This window comes from Toxorhynchites rutilus, chromosome 1 (genome assembly GCF_029784135.1).
Source record: "Toxorhynchites rutilus septentrionalis strain SRP chromosome 1, ASM2978413v1, whole genome shotgun sequence".
NCBI lineage: Eukaryota > Metazoa > Arthropoda > Insecta > Diptera > Culicidae > Toxorhynchites > Toxorhynchites rutilus.
In genome coordinates this window covers 158,838,519-158,859,007 of record NC_073744.1, presented here as the reverse complement: position 1 = coordinate 158,859,007, position 20,489 = coordinate 158,838,519, and the positions used below count along the sequence as shown (strand labels likewise).

At 39.6% G+C, this 20,489-nt stretch overlaps 2 protein-coding genes across 2 annotated transcripts; both read right to left on the bottom strand.

The window, feature by feature from the left end:
• Positions 1 to 8,239: 8,239 nt before the first annotated feature.
• Positions 8,240 to 9,680, bottom strand: LOC129761981 (microsomal glutathione S-transferase 1-like). Its single transcript, XM_055759868.1, has 3 exons — positions 9,555 to 9,680; positions 8,589 to 8,674; positions 8,240 to 8,515 (listed from the first exon to the last, which is right to left on the bottom strand). The coding sequence occupies exons 1-3, from the start codon at positions 9,678 to 9,680 to the stop codon at positions 8,272 to 8,274; spliced, it is 456 nt and encodes a 151-aa protein (XP_055615843.1). The 3' UTR covers positions 8,240 to 8,271.
• Positions 9,681 to 14,339: 4,659 nt separating this feature from the next.
• LOC129769731 (microsomal glutathione S-transferase 1-like) lies at positions 14,340 to 16,320 on the bottom strand. Its single transcript, XM_055772172.1, has 3 exons — positions 16,105 to 16,320; positions 15,349 to 15,431; positions 14,340 to 14,740 (listed from the first exon to the last, which is right to left on the bottom strand). Exons 1-3 carry the CDS (start codon positions 16,219 to 16,221, stop codon positions 14,497 to 14,499), a joined length of 444 nt encoding a protein of 147 aa, XP_055628147.1. The 5' UTR covers positions 16,222 to 16,320; the 3' UTR covers positions 14,340 to 14,496.
• Positions 16,321 to 20,489: the final 4,169 nt, after the last annotated feature.

The following is a 20,489-nucleotide window of genomic DNA, read 5'->3' as shown; positions in this document are numbered from 1 at the left end:
CAGCACGAGGGCCCGACCATCTTCTGGCCGGATCTCGCTTCGTGCCACTATTCAAAGAACGTGTTGGAGTGGTACGAAGCCAACGGGGTCACCTTCGTGCCAAAGGAAATGAACCCGCCCAACGCGCCGGAGCTTCGCCCAATAGAAATATTGGGCGATTATGAAGCAGGCCCTCCGGAAGAACCCAAAAGTTGTCAAATCGGGGGCAGACTTCAAGAGAAAATGGATTTCTGTTCAAAAAAAACTACAACCTGACGTTGTACAGAACCTTATGGACGGGGTAAAGAGGAAGGTGCGAGCATACGGGCTTGGGCTCGAAGTATGAATAAAAAGAAAAAGCCAAAAGTTGTTTAATAGTTTTTATTTTACTGTCTAAAATTTTCAAAAGGATCGGTCTACTGAGCGAATTTCTACAGCGTTTTTTCCGTGATGCAATTTGATGTGACACACCCTTTATGCTTCCTTTCTATCAACCAATTATCGCCATGTAGATGATTAAAGGATCATACATAGATACTGACTTCATTGATCTACATTTCGAAAGCTATATAAACATTATTCAAACCGACATAATTTTCCCGATCGAACTGAATATCAATAAAAGGAAGGCAAATTAGTGAAAAAAATCACCACACTGTTCTTCTGTGTGTTTGTACTAGAAATTTATAGATATTGATAGAAAAAGACGATAATCGTTATAAAGATCCTCGATGTGAATGGAGCGGAGTAGGATTCTCACGAGTGGTAGAAAAGGAGATTATTTTGAGGACTAAAAACATGAAAATACCGAAGAAATAAAAAAGCTGGATAAAACTGTGAAAATTAAAAAAAACTGGAGATTTTTTGCCTTTGGCTTTTTGGCTGGCAAAACAGGGAAGTTAGATCACAAGAACCTAATCTATATATATATATACATTCCTCGCTAACAACTTGATGGAGCTGGATGTGCTATTCATCACTCCTCGAGCATTGTTCTCGAAGTTTTTTTTTCTCTTCTCCCCAACGAGTTGGTTTTTTTTCTCGTGTGTTCTGTGGTGAATTAGTGCCCAAAGTGCCCAAAGCAGCCAGAACCGAGGAAGCAGCGCCTCTGCAGTGGTCTGGATCGGCGTCTGTAGTGGATCAATAACCATAACGGCATCGTCAACACGTGGTTGACAACAATAACAACAATCAGTTGAGTACAACAATAACTTCTGCTATTGTGTTGTCTCCGTAGCGCGTGACTTTTGTGTCTCCCTTAATAGGGTAACAGAGCGCATATCGGAACAACAAATTTATGTGATTATTTTTATTTTATTTAAGTTTTTTTTTTTTACAAGTGAGATAAAAAAATTGTAAAGATAATAATCGTTCGTTCTAAGAATGGAGGAGGGTGGGGGTCTAGACATGGACATTTCAGACTCCCCCTCGCTTGCTCAAGCAGGGTGTAGTAAGTCCCTTAAACGGACTCCTATGCCCGAAGATTCTTCTTCTGGGGACGAGTCAACTCACACTACCAAGCCCCCCTCCAAAAAAAAGATTGCAAACCTTTCCCCTGATTCCTCCAATACTTCCACCCAATCATCGACATCCCTTCCCCCCTCTGATGTTACTGTCCCCACTCAAACCTTGTCCTCGAATTCCTCTCCTATTGTTTCCGCTCCCCGTGTCAGGGTTTATCCGGACGATGCGCCTGACGCTGGTCCTTGGGTTGTTTTTTTCCGGCCCAAACCTAATGGTAAAGCCTTGAGGGTCGTACAGATTATGACAGATCTGAAAAGATACACCTCTGTTTCGGAAATTTGCAAAGTAAGACCGAACAAACTGCGAGTTGTCGTGACTAACCGAAAGGACGCGAACGATATTGTTGCTGATAAGCATTTCATCCTCGAATATCGAGTTTTTATTCCCTCCCATAACGTAGAAATTGGGGGCGTTATATCTGAAACGGGTCTGACGTGCAAAACTATAGAAAGTATGGGAGTTGGCAGGTTCAAGAGGCTTCCTTCGATGGAAGTCAAAATCTTGGAATGTCGCCAACTTGGAAAAGTTACCCAGGAAGGAGTAGAAAAGAAATTTACGCCGTACGACTCGTTTCGAGTCACTTTTGCTGGTGCCGCCCTCCCTGACTACGTTATGGTGGACAAATTGAGGCTGCCGGTGCGACTCTTCGTGCCAAAGCCCATGACTTGCAACAAATGCAAGTCAGTTGGTCATACAGCAGCTTATTGCGCCAACAAGGAGCGCTGTGCCACATGCGGAGAGCAACATGAGGGGAAATCCTGCAGTGCGACTGAGCATAAGTGTCCATATTGCGGGGGATCCCCACACGTGCTCTCAGCTTGTGAAACTTACAAGAGTCGCTGGGATAAACAAAAGCGCTCTTTGAAGGAACGCTCGAAACGCACTTTCGCGGATATCTTAAAGGGCGCTTCCCCACTGGCTCAACAACAACCATTACCAACAAACAATGTCTTTGCTTCACTGCCAGTTGACGAATTGGAAGCGGATACAGCTAACGAGGGCACACCGTTTATTTTCAAAGGGAATTCCCGGCGCAAAAATGTGTCCACTCCCAAAGTTCAACGACAAGTCCCATCGGTGGTACCCCATGTTAGCTTGCCTAAAATATCGAGTGCAGCGGACAAGCAAAATCAGGTTCCTCCTGGCTTCCGTGGGAATAGTTCACCTTCGAACGACCCAGCACTCGAGGGGACATCAAAAACCCCAACTGTCCCTTTTTTTGCGTCCAGCTCAACTTCCCAATCGGGATTTATAAAGTTGACTGACCTTGTGGATCAAATCTTCACGTGTTTTAATGTTTCCGATTCCATCAGAACCATTGTCATCTCAATGCTTCCAGTACTAAAGACAATTTTGCAACAATTGATGCAAACATGGCCCCTCCTTGCAATGATTATCTCTCTTGATGTCTAATTTGAATAGAGAGGTCGGAGATATCACTGTTTTACAGTGGAATTGTCGTAGTCTTATCCCTAAATTGGATGCATTCAAATTTTTAATTCATAAGTTCAATTGTGATGTTTTTGCTCTGTCCGAAACTTGGCTTTCTTCGCGAGATGATCTCTCTTTCCACGATTTTAATATTATACGCTTGGACCGTGATGACAGATACGGAGGGGTGCTATTGGGGATCAATAAGTGCCACTCATTTTTCCGAATTGACCTTCCACCTATTGGAGGGATCGAAGCTGTTGCTTGTCATGCAAACATTAAAGGCAAAGACCTCTGTATTGTCAGCTTGTATTGGCCTCCGAGAGCTGCGGTTAGCCGCAAACAACTTGTTGACATGTGCTCACTCCTTCCTGAGCCACGATTGATCTTGGGAGACTTCAACTCTCACGGAACTGCCTGGGGGGAACAGTACGACGACAATCGTTCATTGTTGATATATGACCTTTGTAACAGCTTCAATATGACCGTTTTGAACACTGGGGAAACAACACGTGTGCCTAAACCTCCTGCTAACCCAAGTGCTCTTGACCTCTCGCTTTGCTCGAATTCACTATCGTTAGATTGCAAGTGGAATGTAATCCAGGATCCCAACGGTAGTGATCACTTGCCAATCAAAATTTCCATCACCATTGGGTCGAATTCTTCTGAATCTATAAACATGGCATATGACCTCACAAGACACATTGACTGGAAAAAATATGCGGACGCGATTACTCTAGCCATCAATTCCAGAGATGGTTTACCTCCATTGGAGGAGTATAACTTCCTTTCTCGTTTGATCCATGACAGCGCGGTTCGCGCTCAAACGAAACCCATCCCAGGTTCCACCATTCACCGAAGGCCTCCCAATCCATGGTGGGATAGCCAATGTTCAAAGCTTTATGTAGAAAAATCGAATGCATTTAAAGCTTTTCGGAAACGAGGAACCATTGACAATTTTCAAACGTATTTAGACCTTGAAAATCAATTTAAAAACTTGATCAAAGGTAAAAAACGTGCTTATTGGCGAAATTTCGTGGGAGGTTTGTCACGAGAAACGTCAATGAAAAAATTATGGAAAGTGGCTCGAAACATGAGAAATCGCTCTTCATCGAATGAAAGCGAGGAACATTCACATCGATGGATTTTTAATTTTGCGCGAAAGGTTTGTCCCGATTTCGCTCCCGTGCAAAGAATTGTTCGAGATATACCACAAGATAGGTGCGATCTTGATTCCGAGTTTTCGATGGTAGAATTCTCTCTTGCTCTCCTTTCAAGTAACAATTCGGCTCCAGGATCGGATAGAATTAAGTTCAACTTGTTAAAAAACCTCCCCGATGTGGCCAAACATCGCTTGTTGAATTTATTCAATAAGTTTCTGGAGCATAATGTTGTTCCGGATGATTGGAGACAAGTACGAGTTATAGCTATTCAAAAACCAGGAAAACCCGCGTCCGACTTCAATTCGTACCGCCCAATAGCAATGCTGTCTTGTATACGGAAATTGTTGGAGAAAATGATCTTGTTTCGCCTTGATCGTTGGGTTGAAACGAATGCCTTACTCTCAGATACACAATATGGGTTCCGCAGGGGCAAGGGGACGAATGATTGTCTTGCGTTGCTTTCTTCAGAAATTCAAATGGCTTACGCCGAAAAAAAACAAATGGCTTCAGTATTCTTGGACATAAAGGGGGCCTTTGATTCTGTTTCAATAGAGGTTTTGTCAGACAAATTACACTCTCGGGGTCTGCCGCCTCTATTGAATAATATGTTATATAACTTGCTTTGTGAGAAACATTTGAACTTTTCTCACGGAGATTCGGCAGTAAGTCGGTTCTCTTACATGGGCCTCCCCCAGGGCTCATGTTTAAGCCCCCTTTTGTACAACTTCTATGTAAGCGACATCGACAATTGCCTTACACAAAATTGCAGCCTAAGACAACTTGCAGATGATGGAGTGGTGTCTGTCGTAGGATCAAACGAATCCGACCTGCAAGGACCCTTACAAGATACTTTGAACAATTTTTCAACCTGGGCCATTGGGCTAGGGATCGAATTCTCCACGGAGAAAACAGAGATGGTGGTTTTTTCTAGGAAGCATAGACCAGCAAAACCAAAGCTTCAACTTTTGGGTAAACCGATCACTCATGCTATGTCATTCAAGTATCTTGGGGTCTGGTTCGACTCCAAATGTACTTGGGGGGTCCATATTAGGTATCTGAGTAAAAAATGTCAACAAAGAATAAACTTTCTCCGTACAATTACCGGCACCTGGTGGGGAGCCCATCCCGAAGATCTTATAATGTTGTATCGAACAACTATTCTCTCAGTGATGGAGTATGGCAGTTTCTGTTTTCAATCAGCTGCCAAAACACACCTCATTAAACTCGAGCGAATTCAGTATCTTTGTCTCCGTATTGCGTTGGGATGTATGCCCTCAACGCATACCATGAGTCTCGAGGTTTTGGCAGGCCTACTCCCACTAAAAGATCGCTTCAATTTATTATCTCTTCGGTTCCTCATCCGGTGTAAGGTTATGAACCCATTGGTGATCGGGAATTTTGAGCAGCTGATCGAGCTAAATTTTCACTCCGGATTCATGAGTTCATATCATGAATTCATCTCCATGCAGGTTGATCCTTCTTCGTATATTCCCAACCGTGTTTGTTTTCCTGACTACATCAATTCCTCTGTGCATTTTGATCTGTCCATGAAACAGGATATCCATGGATATTCAGATTATCAACGATCGAGGATCGCTCCAACGATCTTCGATTCAAAGTATGGGGGTATCAATTGTGATAATATGTACTTTACTGATGGGTCCTCTATGAATGAGTCCACAGGATTTGGAGTGTTCAACGAAATTTTTAGCACCTCCCACAGTCTTCAGAATCCTTGCTCAGTGTATATTGCTGAATTGGCAGCGATATACTGGGCGCTGGACAGCGTCGCCTCACGACCTGTTGAACACTATTACATTGTAACGGATAGTCTTAGCTCTGTCGAAGCTATCCGTTCAGTGAGGCCGGAAAAGCACTCGCCGTACTTCCTTGAGAGAATACGAGAAATTTTGAGTGCTTTATCCAGACGCTGTTATGTCATTACCTTTGTCTGGGTCCCTTCACATTGCTCAATTCCGGGTAATGAGAGGGCTGACTCATTAGCAAAGGTAGGTGCGATTGAAGGCGACATTTACCAGCGTCAAATCGCCTTCAATGAATTTTTTTCTTTAGTCCGTAAAAATACCATCGCTAACTGGCAACGCAAATGGAACGAAGATGAATTGGGCCGGTGGTTTCACTCGATTATCCCTAAGGTTAGCCTCAAACCGTGGTTCAAAAGTCTGGACTTGAGTCGGGACTTTATTCGCACCTTCTCCCGACTCATGTCCAATCACTGTTCGTTAGATGCGCTTCTCTTTCGTTTCAATCTTTCCAGCAACAATCTCTGCGTCTGTGGTCAAGGTTATCACGACATCGAGCATGTTGTTTGGTCGTGCGAGATGTATCTTGTCGCCAGATCGAATTTAGAAAACTCCCTTCGGGCCCGAGGAAGACAGCCCAATGTGCCGGTGAGAGATGTGTTGGCTCGGTTAGACCTTGATTACATGACCCAAATATATGTTTTCCTTAAAGCTATCGATCTTCGTGTGTGATTGTACCTATGTCCTTATACCCTCCTTTTCATCCATTGCGAGCGATTGGCCCCCATGGTATAAACAGTAAAATAAGTTGAAATGTAAATATACAATAGATTTAAGAATCGAGTGTGATCATCAACATTGTAACAATTCCCTTATATCCCATCCCTTTCCTGAAAGATGTCACCCTCTAAACTCGAGTAAACCGCGAGTAATCGGTTTTCCACCTTACTAACCATAGTGTTAGGAAAATTATTTATGTATAGTTTTAAAACATATACTTAAGAATTCGGCTCCTTTAAACTAATGTAACTGAGCCTGTAAAAATAAACGATTTATATAAAAAAAAAAAAAAAAAAATATATATATATATATATATATATATATATATATATATATATATAAATGGATTCCTGTCTGTCTGTCTGTCTATCTGTCTGATTCTAATGGACTCGGAAACTACTGAACCGATCAACATGAAAATTGATATGTAGGGGTTTTTGGGGCCATACAAATGAAACACAAATTTCTGCATAACTCGAGAGCTAATCAAACAAATGGAAACAAATTAGGCATATGAAGGTTTTAGGGTACAATAAATGTTTCTATGGTCTGTCACAGAAATGAAACACAAACTTCTGCATAACTCGAGAACTAATCAAGCACAAGTTGGGATGTGAGGGTTTTTGGGTATGAGAAATGTTTCTATGATGGTATGACACCCCTCCCTCCTCTGGAATGGAGAAGGGGTCCCATAAAAATTTTACACATATTTCAACTAAAAATATTCCCACCAAGCATGACAATTGAAAATTTTCGGAAAACTCTGAAGGAAAAAGGGGAAAATCGGAAAAATTAATTTACATATGTTCTACAATTGCATAGTGGCATGTGCTGTTAGTCCATTTCATGTTTGCGCCAGCGAAATTGATCTTTGTTCGAAACTGGAAATGGATTTAACTGTGATAAAACGCACTCCTATATCTTCTTCTATCTATACCAATAAAAAAGTATCGCCGAATGTGTTGATAAGAGCAGAACTCGAAAATAATCTGATATTATAATGAAGAGTTTTGTTAGAAATACTAGGAATTTTATAGAAAAAGATAAATTCAACGGGGTCGATTAGAAGATCAATCAATGAACAGTTCTGCGATTGGACCCGTGAACTTGCTCATAATAAGAAAACGTGAATGTTTGAAGGTATTGATAACAAAAAACCAATTTTAGGCGGGACGAAGTTTGCCGGGTTAGCTAGTCACTAATAAAACATTCATCCTGATCACATTTTTCCTTCCATTCGATGCTCAGAGTTTCGTAGTAACGTTTAATCACACGAATCACCTTTTCTTGTACGGTTTCGAGTTGTTTTCCGATGTCCCGATGAGAGCGTTGAGGATTTTCCAGGTGGTTGCTCAAAATTAATTCGCGACGTTGGTATTCGAGTGACGCCATTTTTTTCCAATTTTCGAAAAACAGTGTAAACAATACATTCTAAACTACTTATACCTAAATTTTCAAGAGAAAATACTCAATAGATAACTTTCTACAGCATTTTTTCGTGATGCAATTTGATGTGGGACACCCTTTATCATTACAATATTTATCTTTTTTTTCATTTCCTTGCAATATAGAAATACAAAGTATCGTAAAACCCTCGTGTAATTATTAAGATTTTCTACTTCTTACGAAAACTACAAAAAGTGCAAGATACACTTGCAAGCCATGAATCCTGTAACAAGCAACGTCATCCCGTAGCTCAACAAACGCGCAGGTTGGGGCAGAACGATCACTGCGTAAACAATGCTATGCACGATTCGCCCGATGGCAGCCGCTCGAATCAGGTGCGTGGCCAGTGTCGGATCCGGACGGGTCAGTAGGTAGAGAAAGGCAACCACGAAAAAAGGCAGAATGTTCTCCAGATCGTTCCGATGAGCTCTGTGTAGATGGGAAAGAGGATTGTATAACGTGGTTGTTTACGATAAGGATGACAACATGTTGATGAACAAACCTGCGCATCCGTTCGACGTCAGGATCATCGAATTTGGGTTTGAGCTTACGGCTTAATGGTGAGACATCCTCAGGATTCGCAAAAGCCTGCGTAAAAAAACGTGTTGTGCATAATAATATTAATTCAATATAGGCATGCGCCTCGCATTTCGCAACATCATGATGACATTTTTGAAAAACTGATTTTCCCATCGTATACGCATCGCATAATTCCATGCGTATGCCGTCGAAACCATGAGTCTGAAAACATTTGGCCGCCACTACCTAGGAGATTTGGTTTAGTAGTAGATGAGTCAACAAGTTCATGATAACCATCGGTGGCGACTCAATTGGCAGTTCAAACTATGGCATAAAACAAACGCTGCGGTGGCCTGGGTTTTTACGCTGTGGCTTAGGCGTAGCGATAGTCGAATACGGCACAGTCATAACCCAGGCGTGATGTGCGCACATGTTACATAAATGGTTCGGCGAGGTAATCGGTGGTTTCTTGAACTTATCCGTCGAGCTCACGTGAGTCTGGAGCAAGCGTGTGCATCTGCTTTGATAGATTTTCAAGTTATGGAGAAACTGTTATTGAGTTTGACTTAGCGATCAAAAATATCTATCAAATTAACGGTATCATCTTAAATTATTATATGTTATATCCACAAATTATAGTCTATTCCATCGAAACACGATGTTTGTTTTACAGTTTTCGCAAAATAAACTAATTTCCCCCTTGCACTGGAAATAATCGTTCCATTGGAGAAAGCGTGAGTTTTCAACCTCTTGAAATATTTCATTTAAAAATTCCTTGCATGCCAGGAGATGTTGTCCATGACACAACTATTATTGCATACAACATTGAACCGTATTGGCTGGCCATATTCGCACATGGCGGCAATCATTTGTAAGCGAAGAATTACTTAAACAAATTGCTTCACTTCAAAACATGATAACTATTTTCCGTGATCAGTCTTTAACTCACCATTTTCCGAAATCTCGTGAGACTTGTGAGCTGGGACATGGCCAGCATTTTCACTACCAATATCACGTTCCAGAAGGCGTACGTTCGGAACAGTTCAGGGTCCACATCGTCCAAAACGTTGCTCATTGTTAAATGTTGTTTTATACTTATACTACTAGTTCTCACAATGTTGTGATCTGCCCAACGGCTCAAACCGAACTGCTGGGGATGCGGATCAAAACACGGTGCTCGATGACCTACGTAACAGGTGAAAGTTTTTGTTTTATTGCACGTTTTTGGGTAAACGAGAGGTTTAAGCATCTTGAGATCAACGTCTTAGTTAATGAAGAATTCATTTTAACGGTTGGTATGATTAGTTGAGCTCCCGTGGCCGAGTGGTTAGCGTCATAACTAACATGCCGGGTGTTCGGGTTCGATTCCCGTTCTGGTCGGGGGAATTTTTCGTCAAAGAAATTTCCTCCGACTTGCACTGTGATCACGCGTATTCTAGAGCTTGCCACTCAGAATGCATTCGAGGAGTGTTATTTGGCATAGAAATCTCAACTAAGTACTAATAAAAATGACGCAAGTAATACTACGTTGAGACGGCGAAGTTCGTCTAGGAACGTTAGTGCCATTGAAGAAGAAGAAGATGATTAGTTGAGAGCAACTTCAATCATCTGATATTTTTATTATTATAATAGAACAGTTTGAGTTTGTATAAATGTGACTCCCTCTGATAATTTTATGTTATGATTGTCGTGTCGTATTATTGCCAAACTGTGCCCGCCATGCGGTGCTCGAAATGTTGATATTTGTGCCATGTAGGTTGCCTGTACGTTGGACAATATGGACAAACCATTAAGTGAAGGATCAAGTGAAGATTGATGAAGTATATAAAGCGTTGAAGAAGGAGTTAGAAATAGCCAACCTTAGAGCCGTTAAACACTTCTTGAAACATGATAGTCAGCTCGAGAATGATATTTATAATTGTTCATTCATAGTGAAGAGATCCAATCTTGAGGATTGTAAACCCATCGAAAACAACGATGTACACAGGTTATACAAGTTTGACATGTGATGATAAACCTTTTACGAATTTAACCTTGTACGGAGGTGCTCTTTTTTGTATTGCGGTTCATGCTAGACCAGACGTAGCTTTCAGTGTGGCATTTGGCAGGCGAAAATCAGGTGCACCAAAAGATCATGATTGGAAAGCTACCAAGAGAGTAGTGCGATATCTCAAAGATACTAAAGCTTTACATTTGATTTGGATCTGTCGATAGCGGATGGAAGTTCATCGGTTACTCAGACGCTGATTGAACTGGTGGTGATTTTTCTTTTCGGTGGTGGACCTACAGTAGACAGTCCTGTATAAGCCTTGCATCTATGGAGGCAGAGAATATCTCTTCAAGCGATTGTTGTCAAGAATTCATCTGGCTTCGATGACTACTGGCAGACCTCTTGGATAACAACTGCGGGAGGCAGTTACATTGATACGCGGCGGTTCTACATCAAAGATTTGAGCGAACGAGGCGAGGCGAAGCTGTTGTTTTGTCCATCAAAGCAAATCACATCAGACGTGCTCACGAGACCATTCGACGCCACAAATGTCTGGCAACTGCTGTAACAACATGTACCTATTGTTGAACTAAGGAGACTCGAAGCACGCGTTCTGAAAGAGTACAGTGCTAAATGGATTGTTTGTCTTGTTATCTGGAAGATGAAGAACATTGTGATGAGCCCAGAAAAAACAGACCCATTAGCCCTATTCCAGAAGACGGACGCTCGTATCGTTTGTTTTCATATTCCAGAAGCCGAGTTCGACTATAAACCAGACGAGTAAAAAAATAACTGAAAAATCAGTCGAGTTATCGAGCAATAAGGTACAGTGATGGGTGCAAAACAAATCCACCCCCTGTTGAAATCAAAGTGTTTCAGCATTAAAAGTTTTTTTCAGTAGACCATTTTGCCATTGCAGTATCGTAGATTTATTTTTTAGGAAAACAAAAAATGACTTTTGTTCTCGTTCCACTTCATGGTCTATATAAAAAAAATAAAATAAATAAAAACATATAATTAATAGTCAATATGACTTCCTTTGGTCTCTATAATCAACTGACAACGCTTTGGCATACCCTCCACGAGGTTCCGGAGGTGTTGGGGGTCCAGCTCGTCCCAAGTCTTCTTTAACGCAGCAAAATAGTTTTGCTTGTCCGTAACGTCAGTTTTGTCCACATTGTTGTTCAAAATCGTTCTCAATAGGATTCAAGTCGGGCCTTTGAAGTGGCCACACCATTGGTTTGATCCGGGCCGATCGGAAGAATGCTGCTGTTTTCTTCGCACCTTGCTGGAAGGTGTAGTCCCATTTTCAGCATGAGAAACAGCCCACACCATGATGCTTCCACCACCGTACTTCATAATCGGTTGACGATAGCGGTCATGGAGGCCCTCGTCGCTCTTCCGCCACACTCGAAATTGCTTTTCTTGTTGAATAGCTCGAACTTGGACTCGTCCGACCAAATAACCCGGTTTATTGACATGGTCCCTCGCAAACTGAGGTCGTTTATTTTGTTGGTGTTGCTGATAATCGGTCGTATTTTGGCGAAGTAGCTCTTCAGGTCCCGTTCCACCGAGCGTCGTCGAATGGTGCGATTGGAAAGGCCCAGATCCAACCTTTTTTTAATCGCCCGAATAGTCGTTCGTGGGTTTTCTTTACATCCTGGATGATGAGCGTGTCCGTTCTCGCATCAGTTTTATGTTTCGGTCCTCTTCCCGATCGATTGGCCACGCTGTGGAGCATCTGATGTTTCCGAATGACCAGCTGGATCGCATCACGGCTTACACCATCCTTCCAGCAATGTTTTGTTGAGACTCCTTACGCTGGAAGTCACGCACAATCAAATTTCGGATCTGTGTTGAGATTTGCTTCCCACCCATTTTCTGGAGATTATCTAGATTTACAAAATACGAAATTACTCTCGGTGTGATATCGATTGTATCGACCTCTCGATTCGATTTACACAATAGGGCCCATAGTAGCCCAAATATATGCAGTGACAGTGACAAATTTCATTATTTTTACGCCAACTGACTTCACCAAGTCTTGTCACATTGGGTTGTCCAAAAGTTCGCGCCCTTTTTTTGAGAAAACAAAAGTATAATTTGTGTAGGCAGACATGCATATATTGAATTTTATTCTATATTCTTCATTCTTATTATTTTGTTCTACAATCTACAGTCTTTCATGCAGTTTCAGAATTATATCATCCCAGAACATGTTCATTTTCTCTTTTTTTATGTTGAATTTAAAGTATTTGCCATCGAAAGTATTTTTGAAAAAAGTATTTGAAGTATGTTTCGATCGTTTATATTTTTTCTCAATAACATAAAGTATCCCTACAATGAATTGCAAAGAAATCCATGTTCTTTCGTCCATACTTTGGAATGGATCTTCACTATCCCACTATCCAAATAATGAAAGCATATTAGCAGAAGATGAATTGTTCAGTGTTTTTTTTTCTTTAAGTTTTGATTTTATTTGTTTCGTTTATAGATATAATTACTATAGTTTCACCATATAAGTACTTTCAATCTGAAGATCAAATGTTATATAAAGTTGTTTCTCTTGAGTAATATTACACTCTGAAACATATTGCTTCAACAACAACTTGTACATACACATTATACAAGGTAATGTGGGTCCTCAAACTTAATCTAGTTCTCATTTCATAAATTCGTCAGAAATTCTGGATTCATGAAATAATATAGCACTCTAGAAAAGTTTATTCGGGCGATAAAAAAGGTTAGGTACAGCTTTGTATCAGGAGAATTAAATCAAATATAAGCATTGTATAGTAATAATTCGATAACTGAACCTGGTTTAACTGAACTGTTTTTTTAACTGGGCGAACGTTAACTGGTCTTTGTACCAGTTAAGAAGCAGAATTTCGTAAACAATTGACGCCATTTTCAGTTTGAGGATTTGTTGTGAGGGGCATTCGAATGTAATTTGAGATTTTATAAAAATTGCAATATTTTCGCATGACAAAAATATTGGTGAACTTAAATTATAAAATTATTCCCCCAAATTATAAAGGCGAATGAACTGCAAAGTTTAAAGCCTCTTAAAAACAAAGAAAGAAAGAATTTCCCCAAATTATATATCATACCTGCGAATCAAACAATTCATTGAAGTTCCCCTCGATTTTATTTGACGTTTTACCCTACGATTTACCCATGTCGTTAACTGGTCTTCCCTTTTCGCTCAGTTTTCGAATGATTAATGTACACAGGGTTGCCAATAATATTTTTCAAAAAAACTGAAGGTTGCTCTAAAAAAACTGGATCCTGTAAAACAGTTTTATTTCAAGACGATCGGCTTTGATTTATCTAAAATGATTTTTTAACTAATCCAATAGTTGAGAAATAGAATTATCTCCTATTTATTGCTTCATGTCCAGAAAATTGCGATTATAGATGGTAAATCTATAGGGCTTCCCGAAATTTGTCAGTGAGTGATAGGCTCATGCCCTTTTGTTTTGGGCATGGCTTTCACATTATCTGCCCACTGGTGTATATGACCTTACAGATGGATAGTTGAATGATTTCTGTATTGATAATACAAAGTTTTTATGTTGAAATATATTTTTTTTTCTCGTTTGCACCTCGTTTTAGTCCTTTATTATCCGCGATTTTCGTTACTCGCGGTGAACTTGCCAGACGAATAATCGGAGTTCTACTGTAGCTCTTATTACTTCCATTAAAGTGGATTTCGGACGGAACGTCAATAAAAGTACTACCCTCTAACGAGAAACCAGTTTTTATGCCAATAAACACATGTTTGATATGCTGATGCACATGACATAAAAACTCAACTTATGATATAACTAACACTATTATGAAACACCACTTTGTGATGACACCCAGTGTCCCGATGGCTCATACAGACAAGCATGCCCTCTTACCAGAAGTGAAGAATTGTTTTGGTGGCCATATAGATACTGGCAACGTATGGTACCATCCAGGCGATGGCTCGAGCCGGCTGCGGAATAACTACGACAGCGTAGACCAGAGTGTGTGCGATACGGGCCACGGCAACGGCACGGAATATGGTGGAAGCGATGAAGGCATCAGGATTGGTTAGCATGTAGAAGAAGCCAATGACGAAGAACGGGAGGATGTTCTCCAGATCGTTCAGATGTGCTCTGCGGGATAGAAGTAGAAATCCTTATTATCTAACCAGTAGATTACATTACCTATATCAAATATTCCCGTTTATCATGAGCCTCGAGTAGCCGCGGATGACAGTAACCGTGTCAAAGTCATTTACTTTATTTTGGAAGTCACTTCAGATCCTCTTTTAAATCCGATTCGATTATAAAAGAGTACACGATTTCAATTCTCACTTAACAACAATAACACCTCGAGAGTTAGATAGACTGGTCTTCCAGAAGATAGTAGTAACACAAGGGGCTCGAGCCATCTCACGACATTCGCACGACAAAGTAACCAAATTTGTATATAATAAATCAAACAAACGTTAGATTAAGATCGAACTAAAATGAACCTATATATAACTATGAAACTAATGTGTGAATTAAAGCACTTAAAGCACCCTTGTATATGTATCTGGTGATTCCGACTGAAATTTACTGCCAGTTTTTAGCGGACATAGCGAGAACATAAAACAGTGACAAGCATCATCAAAAGTTGTTACGCGTGTGTGTACATCAATGATTTATGCATTTCATCCTACGTTTGAATATCACACATTTTATTTGCATTTTCCATGTGCTAGGGAGCACAAACTTACCTTCGAACACGTTCTACGTCTGGATCATCTGTTTTCAACTTCAGCTTGGGCATGGTTGCAATGTCCTCCGGGTTGACGAATGCCTAAAATAGTAATTAAGTCAGATGTGTGGTAAATGGGCACAGAAAACACAGAGTCAAGTACGGTTTTGATTACTTCATCTTCACTGGATTCATTCGAACAATAAGATTACTCTCGATTCTAGAGGCGAATGAACTGAAAAGTTTGAAGCCTCTTTTATTCCACATCATCATCATCAGCCTCGATTCTAGTTCAAACAGTTTCGATCGTTTCCGGTACTTTCTCCTCCCAATGCATAAGCAACGTTTCTAGGAAACATTTTCGAGAATGTTGTATCAACAGGGCATAAATTATTTAACCGGTTGCGTTGCATGTGAAACGGAACACGACTGATCGGTGAACAGGTCAACACTTTATCTGTGCCCCGTTATCTAACAAGCGAGTGTGCAGGTATTTTGATTTCGTACGAAACATGCTGCGTCATTCTCGTCAGGTGTGGGGATAGTTTGGCAAAAACAAGCCTTGATTTGGATTAATTCATCGTAGACATCTACTCGGGAAATATTGCAATTTTCACAATCTAATACCAAGAAAGCGCGCTCCAGGCTACAATTTTCCCTTATTTTTTGTTGTGCAATAGTTACCACCGGTCACGCACACCCCAAGCACCCATTAACAGATCTCTCCTGGGAGGTCAAGGTTATTGGTTATTTATGTTTTTTCCTCAACACTTACCTTCTTACGGAAGCGCTGCATTCCGGTAAGCACGGACATTACCAGCATTTTCAGCACCAAGATGGAGGACCAGAAAACGTACGAACGGAACACATCTTCGTTGATGGTGGCAAACATGTTGCTGCTTTGATTTTAATTGATTTGGGAGGCGCACCGGAAAGGAATACGTCTACTAAATGAGAGTTGCAGTCGAGCACTGAGTTGGGATGCGGCTTCTCGACTGGATATGTATTTAGCCGGGCCTCATGGGTGTAGAGGAATTCGCCCATCTGGTAAATGTATTATGAATGAACACACTGTCGAAGTGTGTTGGTGTGTGATTAGGGGAGGAAAATATGCGCGAGCCTAGGTAAAATCATAACGTTGTATGTCGGCCATTGCATGCCAAACTGATATAGTGGCTCTCAGATTTCTGTTAAAATTGCTAGTTTTGTTCATTTACGTAAACTATTCGACACCAATTGTTTTTTCATTTTTCATTTACCATTTTAGGGTCATCCTAAAAATAATTTTTTCACCTTTTTTCAAAAATTCATTCATTAATTAAATTGAAGTTTAAATTAAAATGAGAGCAGGTGATGTATATTGAGTATCCTATGGCCATGATACTCTCTTGGGAAGTTCGTGTAGCTACTGTAGTGAACTGATATCATTGAGTGCTAAGTTCTGCTTATGTATAGGAAAGGAGAAGACGAATAGGCATGTGCATTCGAGGAAGAGAAGAATATATCTTATGGCGGGTTTACATTAGGGAGATCTATAGCTATAGATGGATTTATTCACGTGAAAATAGGTGTAAACGGGTGAGAATAAATATGATACACTTATTCGAGGTATATATAACTTGAATAAATTCAGCATATGTAAACGCTTGTGAATTTCTCACTGGTGAGAAATCACTAAAGTTGGATGCAGTTCTACTTTAGGTGAATAAATTCACCGAAAATATGAATATATTCATTATAGAAGTTCACGCTAGTGTAAACGGTTGATGCGATTTCTATAAATCTCATCATATTTCTTCACATGAATATATCCCTAGTCTAAACCCACCCTTAGGAAGACATATATGGGGAGCGTAATATTAAGATCGCGAGTACTCAAGCTATCATAATCTGATATGCGTGAGTATAACCTTTCGAACTCCTAAATTAGCAGCCAGGTAATTTCAATAATTGCATTTTATACACAACCAAACAACATGCTCCCTGTTATGACATCCTGAACCACAATTACATAGATTGTTAGTAGCAAGACCTACACGATAAAGACGTGAATTGAGCCCGAATTGATTTAACTTGGAGATAATAGAGTAAAACCATCTTCCAAGATCATCCCTCCATAGATTCTGCCAACTTACAAATGCCTGTTTGTCAAATTTCTATTTATGTGGGACAACCCTACAGACATACAAACATACATACAAAAGTTCAAGCTAAATAAAACCGTTTAATAAAGTAATTTTTTGTGATTGCGCCCATCTTGCATTTGATCTACTAGTCCTTTCATTTGATACCCATATTAATCGGGTTTTAAGAAAATATGTTGCCCGCCATTTGGTAGTGGCAGCCATCTTGGATTTGCGTTTTTCAGAAAATAACTGTGTTCTACTAGTCAAGCCCTTTCATTTGAAACCCATATTAACGTGGTTTTAACATAATATGTAGTCCTCCATTTTGTAGTGGCAGCCATCTTGGATTTGCATTTTTCGTAAATAACCGTGTTATACTATACATTTTTCATAAATAACCGTATTCTACTAGTCAAGCCATTTCATTTGATACCCATATTGGAGGGGTTTTGACATAATATGTAGTCCGCCATTTGGAAGGATTTTGATGGATTTGCATTTTTCATAAATAACCGTGTTCTATTAGTCAAGCCCTTTAATTTGATACCCATAATAATAGGGTTTTGAGAAAATATGTAGTTCGCCATTTGGTAGTGGCAGCCATCTTGGATCTGCATTTTTCATGAATAACTGTGTTCTACTAGTCAATCCCTGTCATTTGATACCCATAATAATTTTTTATAATTAATAATTTAATACCCATATTAACGAGGTTTTGACATAATATGTAGTTCGCCATTTTGTAGTGGCAGACATCTTGGATTAGCAATTTCATAAATAACCGTGTTCTACTAGTCAATCCCTTTCATTTGATACCCATAATAATGAGATTTTGAGAAAATATGTAGTCCCCCATTTGGTAGTGGCAGCCATCTTGGATTTGCATTCTTCATAAATAACCGTATTCTACTAATCAAGCCCTTTCATGTGATACCCATATTAATGAGGTTTTGAGAAAATATATAGTCCGCCATTTTGTAGTGGCAACCATCTTGGATTTGTATTTTTCATAAATAACTGTGTTCTACTAGTGAAGCGCTTTCATTTGATACCCATATCGATGAGATTCCATCAATCTATTCACTTCATGCCCTCCAGCGAAGAGAAGAAACCGTTTCTCCGATGAGCGTGTTTTCCCAGTATTCGTGCATTAATTCTCCAGTCCGCGCTCTTTTTTCCTACATTCTCTGAGCACATAATATAGATGCCTGATGTGAAGACATGTTTTCGTTTTGAAGACATTTACTTTTGTGAAAACATACTGAGGTCATTGCAAAGTAGTATTTTCACTTTGTTTGTGTGATTTATCGAACATAATTTAGAAATATCGTGCTGGTTCGTTAATTTTTGTTCATTATGATTACATTTGAAGACATTTATTCGTATCGTGCAGAGATATTTGAAAAAAACACAACCCTCACATACAAGCTATTTCTCTCGTGAGAATGTTATCCGGCCGAAAGTGAGCAAATTGCTCCGATCGAGTGTATGCCGTACTGCCCCATGGTAAGCTGATGCGGAAAATATCAAAATGAGAAGGAAATGAATCCTTTCTTACCTTGTTCTTCATCTGAGATATCGACTGGGGACTCGACTCAATAAATATGACTCACATTTATCGCCTCTGAATCGGTTTCAAGCAATTTCTGAATTTCTATCGGAATCGGGAATGGGGAGTCGCTCAATTTTCGTCGTTTCGTCGCTCAATTCACTCTGTTGAGAAACACTATATCAATGTTGTTTTCATGACATGACCAGACAGTTTGCTGTGTTGGTAATAGATATGTGCTTGCGACACCAATAAACGAACGTTTCGAGCAGGTCTTGAGGTAAATACAGATCTCCAATGCAGATTTTCAGATCCTCGGCATATCTTGCACCTATAACCTAGTAAAGAGGCACAATAATTTATGACTCAATTTCTGAGAAATTTTTGATAAAACAATGTTTTTCTTCTGATTTTTGTTTTTATATAATGCGTTTCAATCATCGTTCCTAGATGTTTCGAAGTTTACTGCTATGCATATGAAAAAAAATTAGGGTACTTCATTATACTTTATTATGGGAAATACATACATGAAGATTGAAAACTTTTCTTTATAAATCGTTGATTAGGTGAATAAACATGGGCACCAATAACTCCATAATAACGAAACGACTGAGTGATGAAACCATATGCTGGTAAAAAATATCAATGAAACCAGAAGATGTATGAAACTTATTCCTCTTTGTTATGAGTTTATTATTTGGCACTAAGAAGAGAGTCTCGATTGATCAAAGACATGTTTTTATTTTTAAGAAATTGTTTTTTAAAAAAAACATGTCTTCACATCTAACATCACTGATCATACCGAGAATAACTGACAGAAGTCTCTCCAGTCTACCAATTAAAGTATTTCAATGAAACTCGTGTACTGGAATAGAATATTTTACTCATCTAGATAGTGATTGAAGCCGTGACGAGACGATACGAATTGTTCGTCTCAGATTTTTGTCAAAAGTGGTCATTTTGTTCTTTATTGTAAAACATTAGACCCGTATTTTTTATTTTTTCATTAGGGTACCCATTTCCATTTTTGGGTAGTCCAAAAAATCACCTTTTTCCTCTTTTTTTTTTTTTTTTTTTCCAAAAACAACGTTTTTATGAAATAAAGTTAACGTTAATAACTAATTTTACTGCGAACGAATTCTCATGATTTGCATACCAATCGGATCGGAAATTCTCTAAGATTTGTTTGATATCCATGAAAACTGGAAGAATTTCTATTTTCCCATACATTTGTTATGTCGATTTGTGTGCTAACCTTACCCGTATTTCGAACGCTTATAACTCGAACATTTCTTAATAGATCAGAAAGATGTTTGCATCAATTGATAGGAAATATTTCTACGCGTCTATCAACATTAATAACATGTTATTTTTCATGAGATGAACAATTGAATAACTGTAAAATGTCAAGCGTTATCTAAACGCCCTAACTGCCAAGTTTTTATTGGCCCGATTTACAGTTTCCCCAACACAGACTTCTAAATC

Coding starts and splice junctions, on each gene's coding strand:
- LOC129761981 (XM_055759868.1), bottom strand. CDS start 9,680: ATGAGCAACGTTTTGGACGATGTGGACCCTGAACTGTTCCGAACGTAC. Junction 8,675..9,554: donor TCACGAGATTTCGGAAAATG/GTGAGTTAAAGA, acceptor TTTTTTACGCAG/GCTTTTGCGAATCCTGAGGA. Junction 8,516..8,588: donor GACGTCGAACGGATGCGCAG/GTTTGTTCATCA, acceptor CCATCTACACAG/AGCTCATCGGAACGATCTGG.
- LOC129769731 (XM_055772172.1), bottom strand. CDS start 16,221: ATGTTTGCCACCATCAACGAAGATGTGTTCCGTTCGTACGTTTTCTGG. Junction 15,432..16,104: donor TGCAGCGCTTCCGTAAGAAG/GTAAGTGTTGAG, acceptor TTACTATTTTAG/GCATTCGTCAACCCGGAGGA. Junction 14,741..15,348: donor GACGTAGAACGTGTTCGAAG/GTAAGTTTGTGC, acceptor TCTATCCCGCAG/AGCACATCTGAACGATCTGG.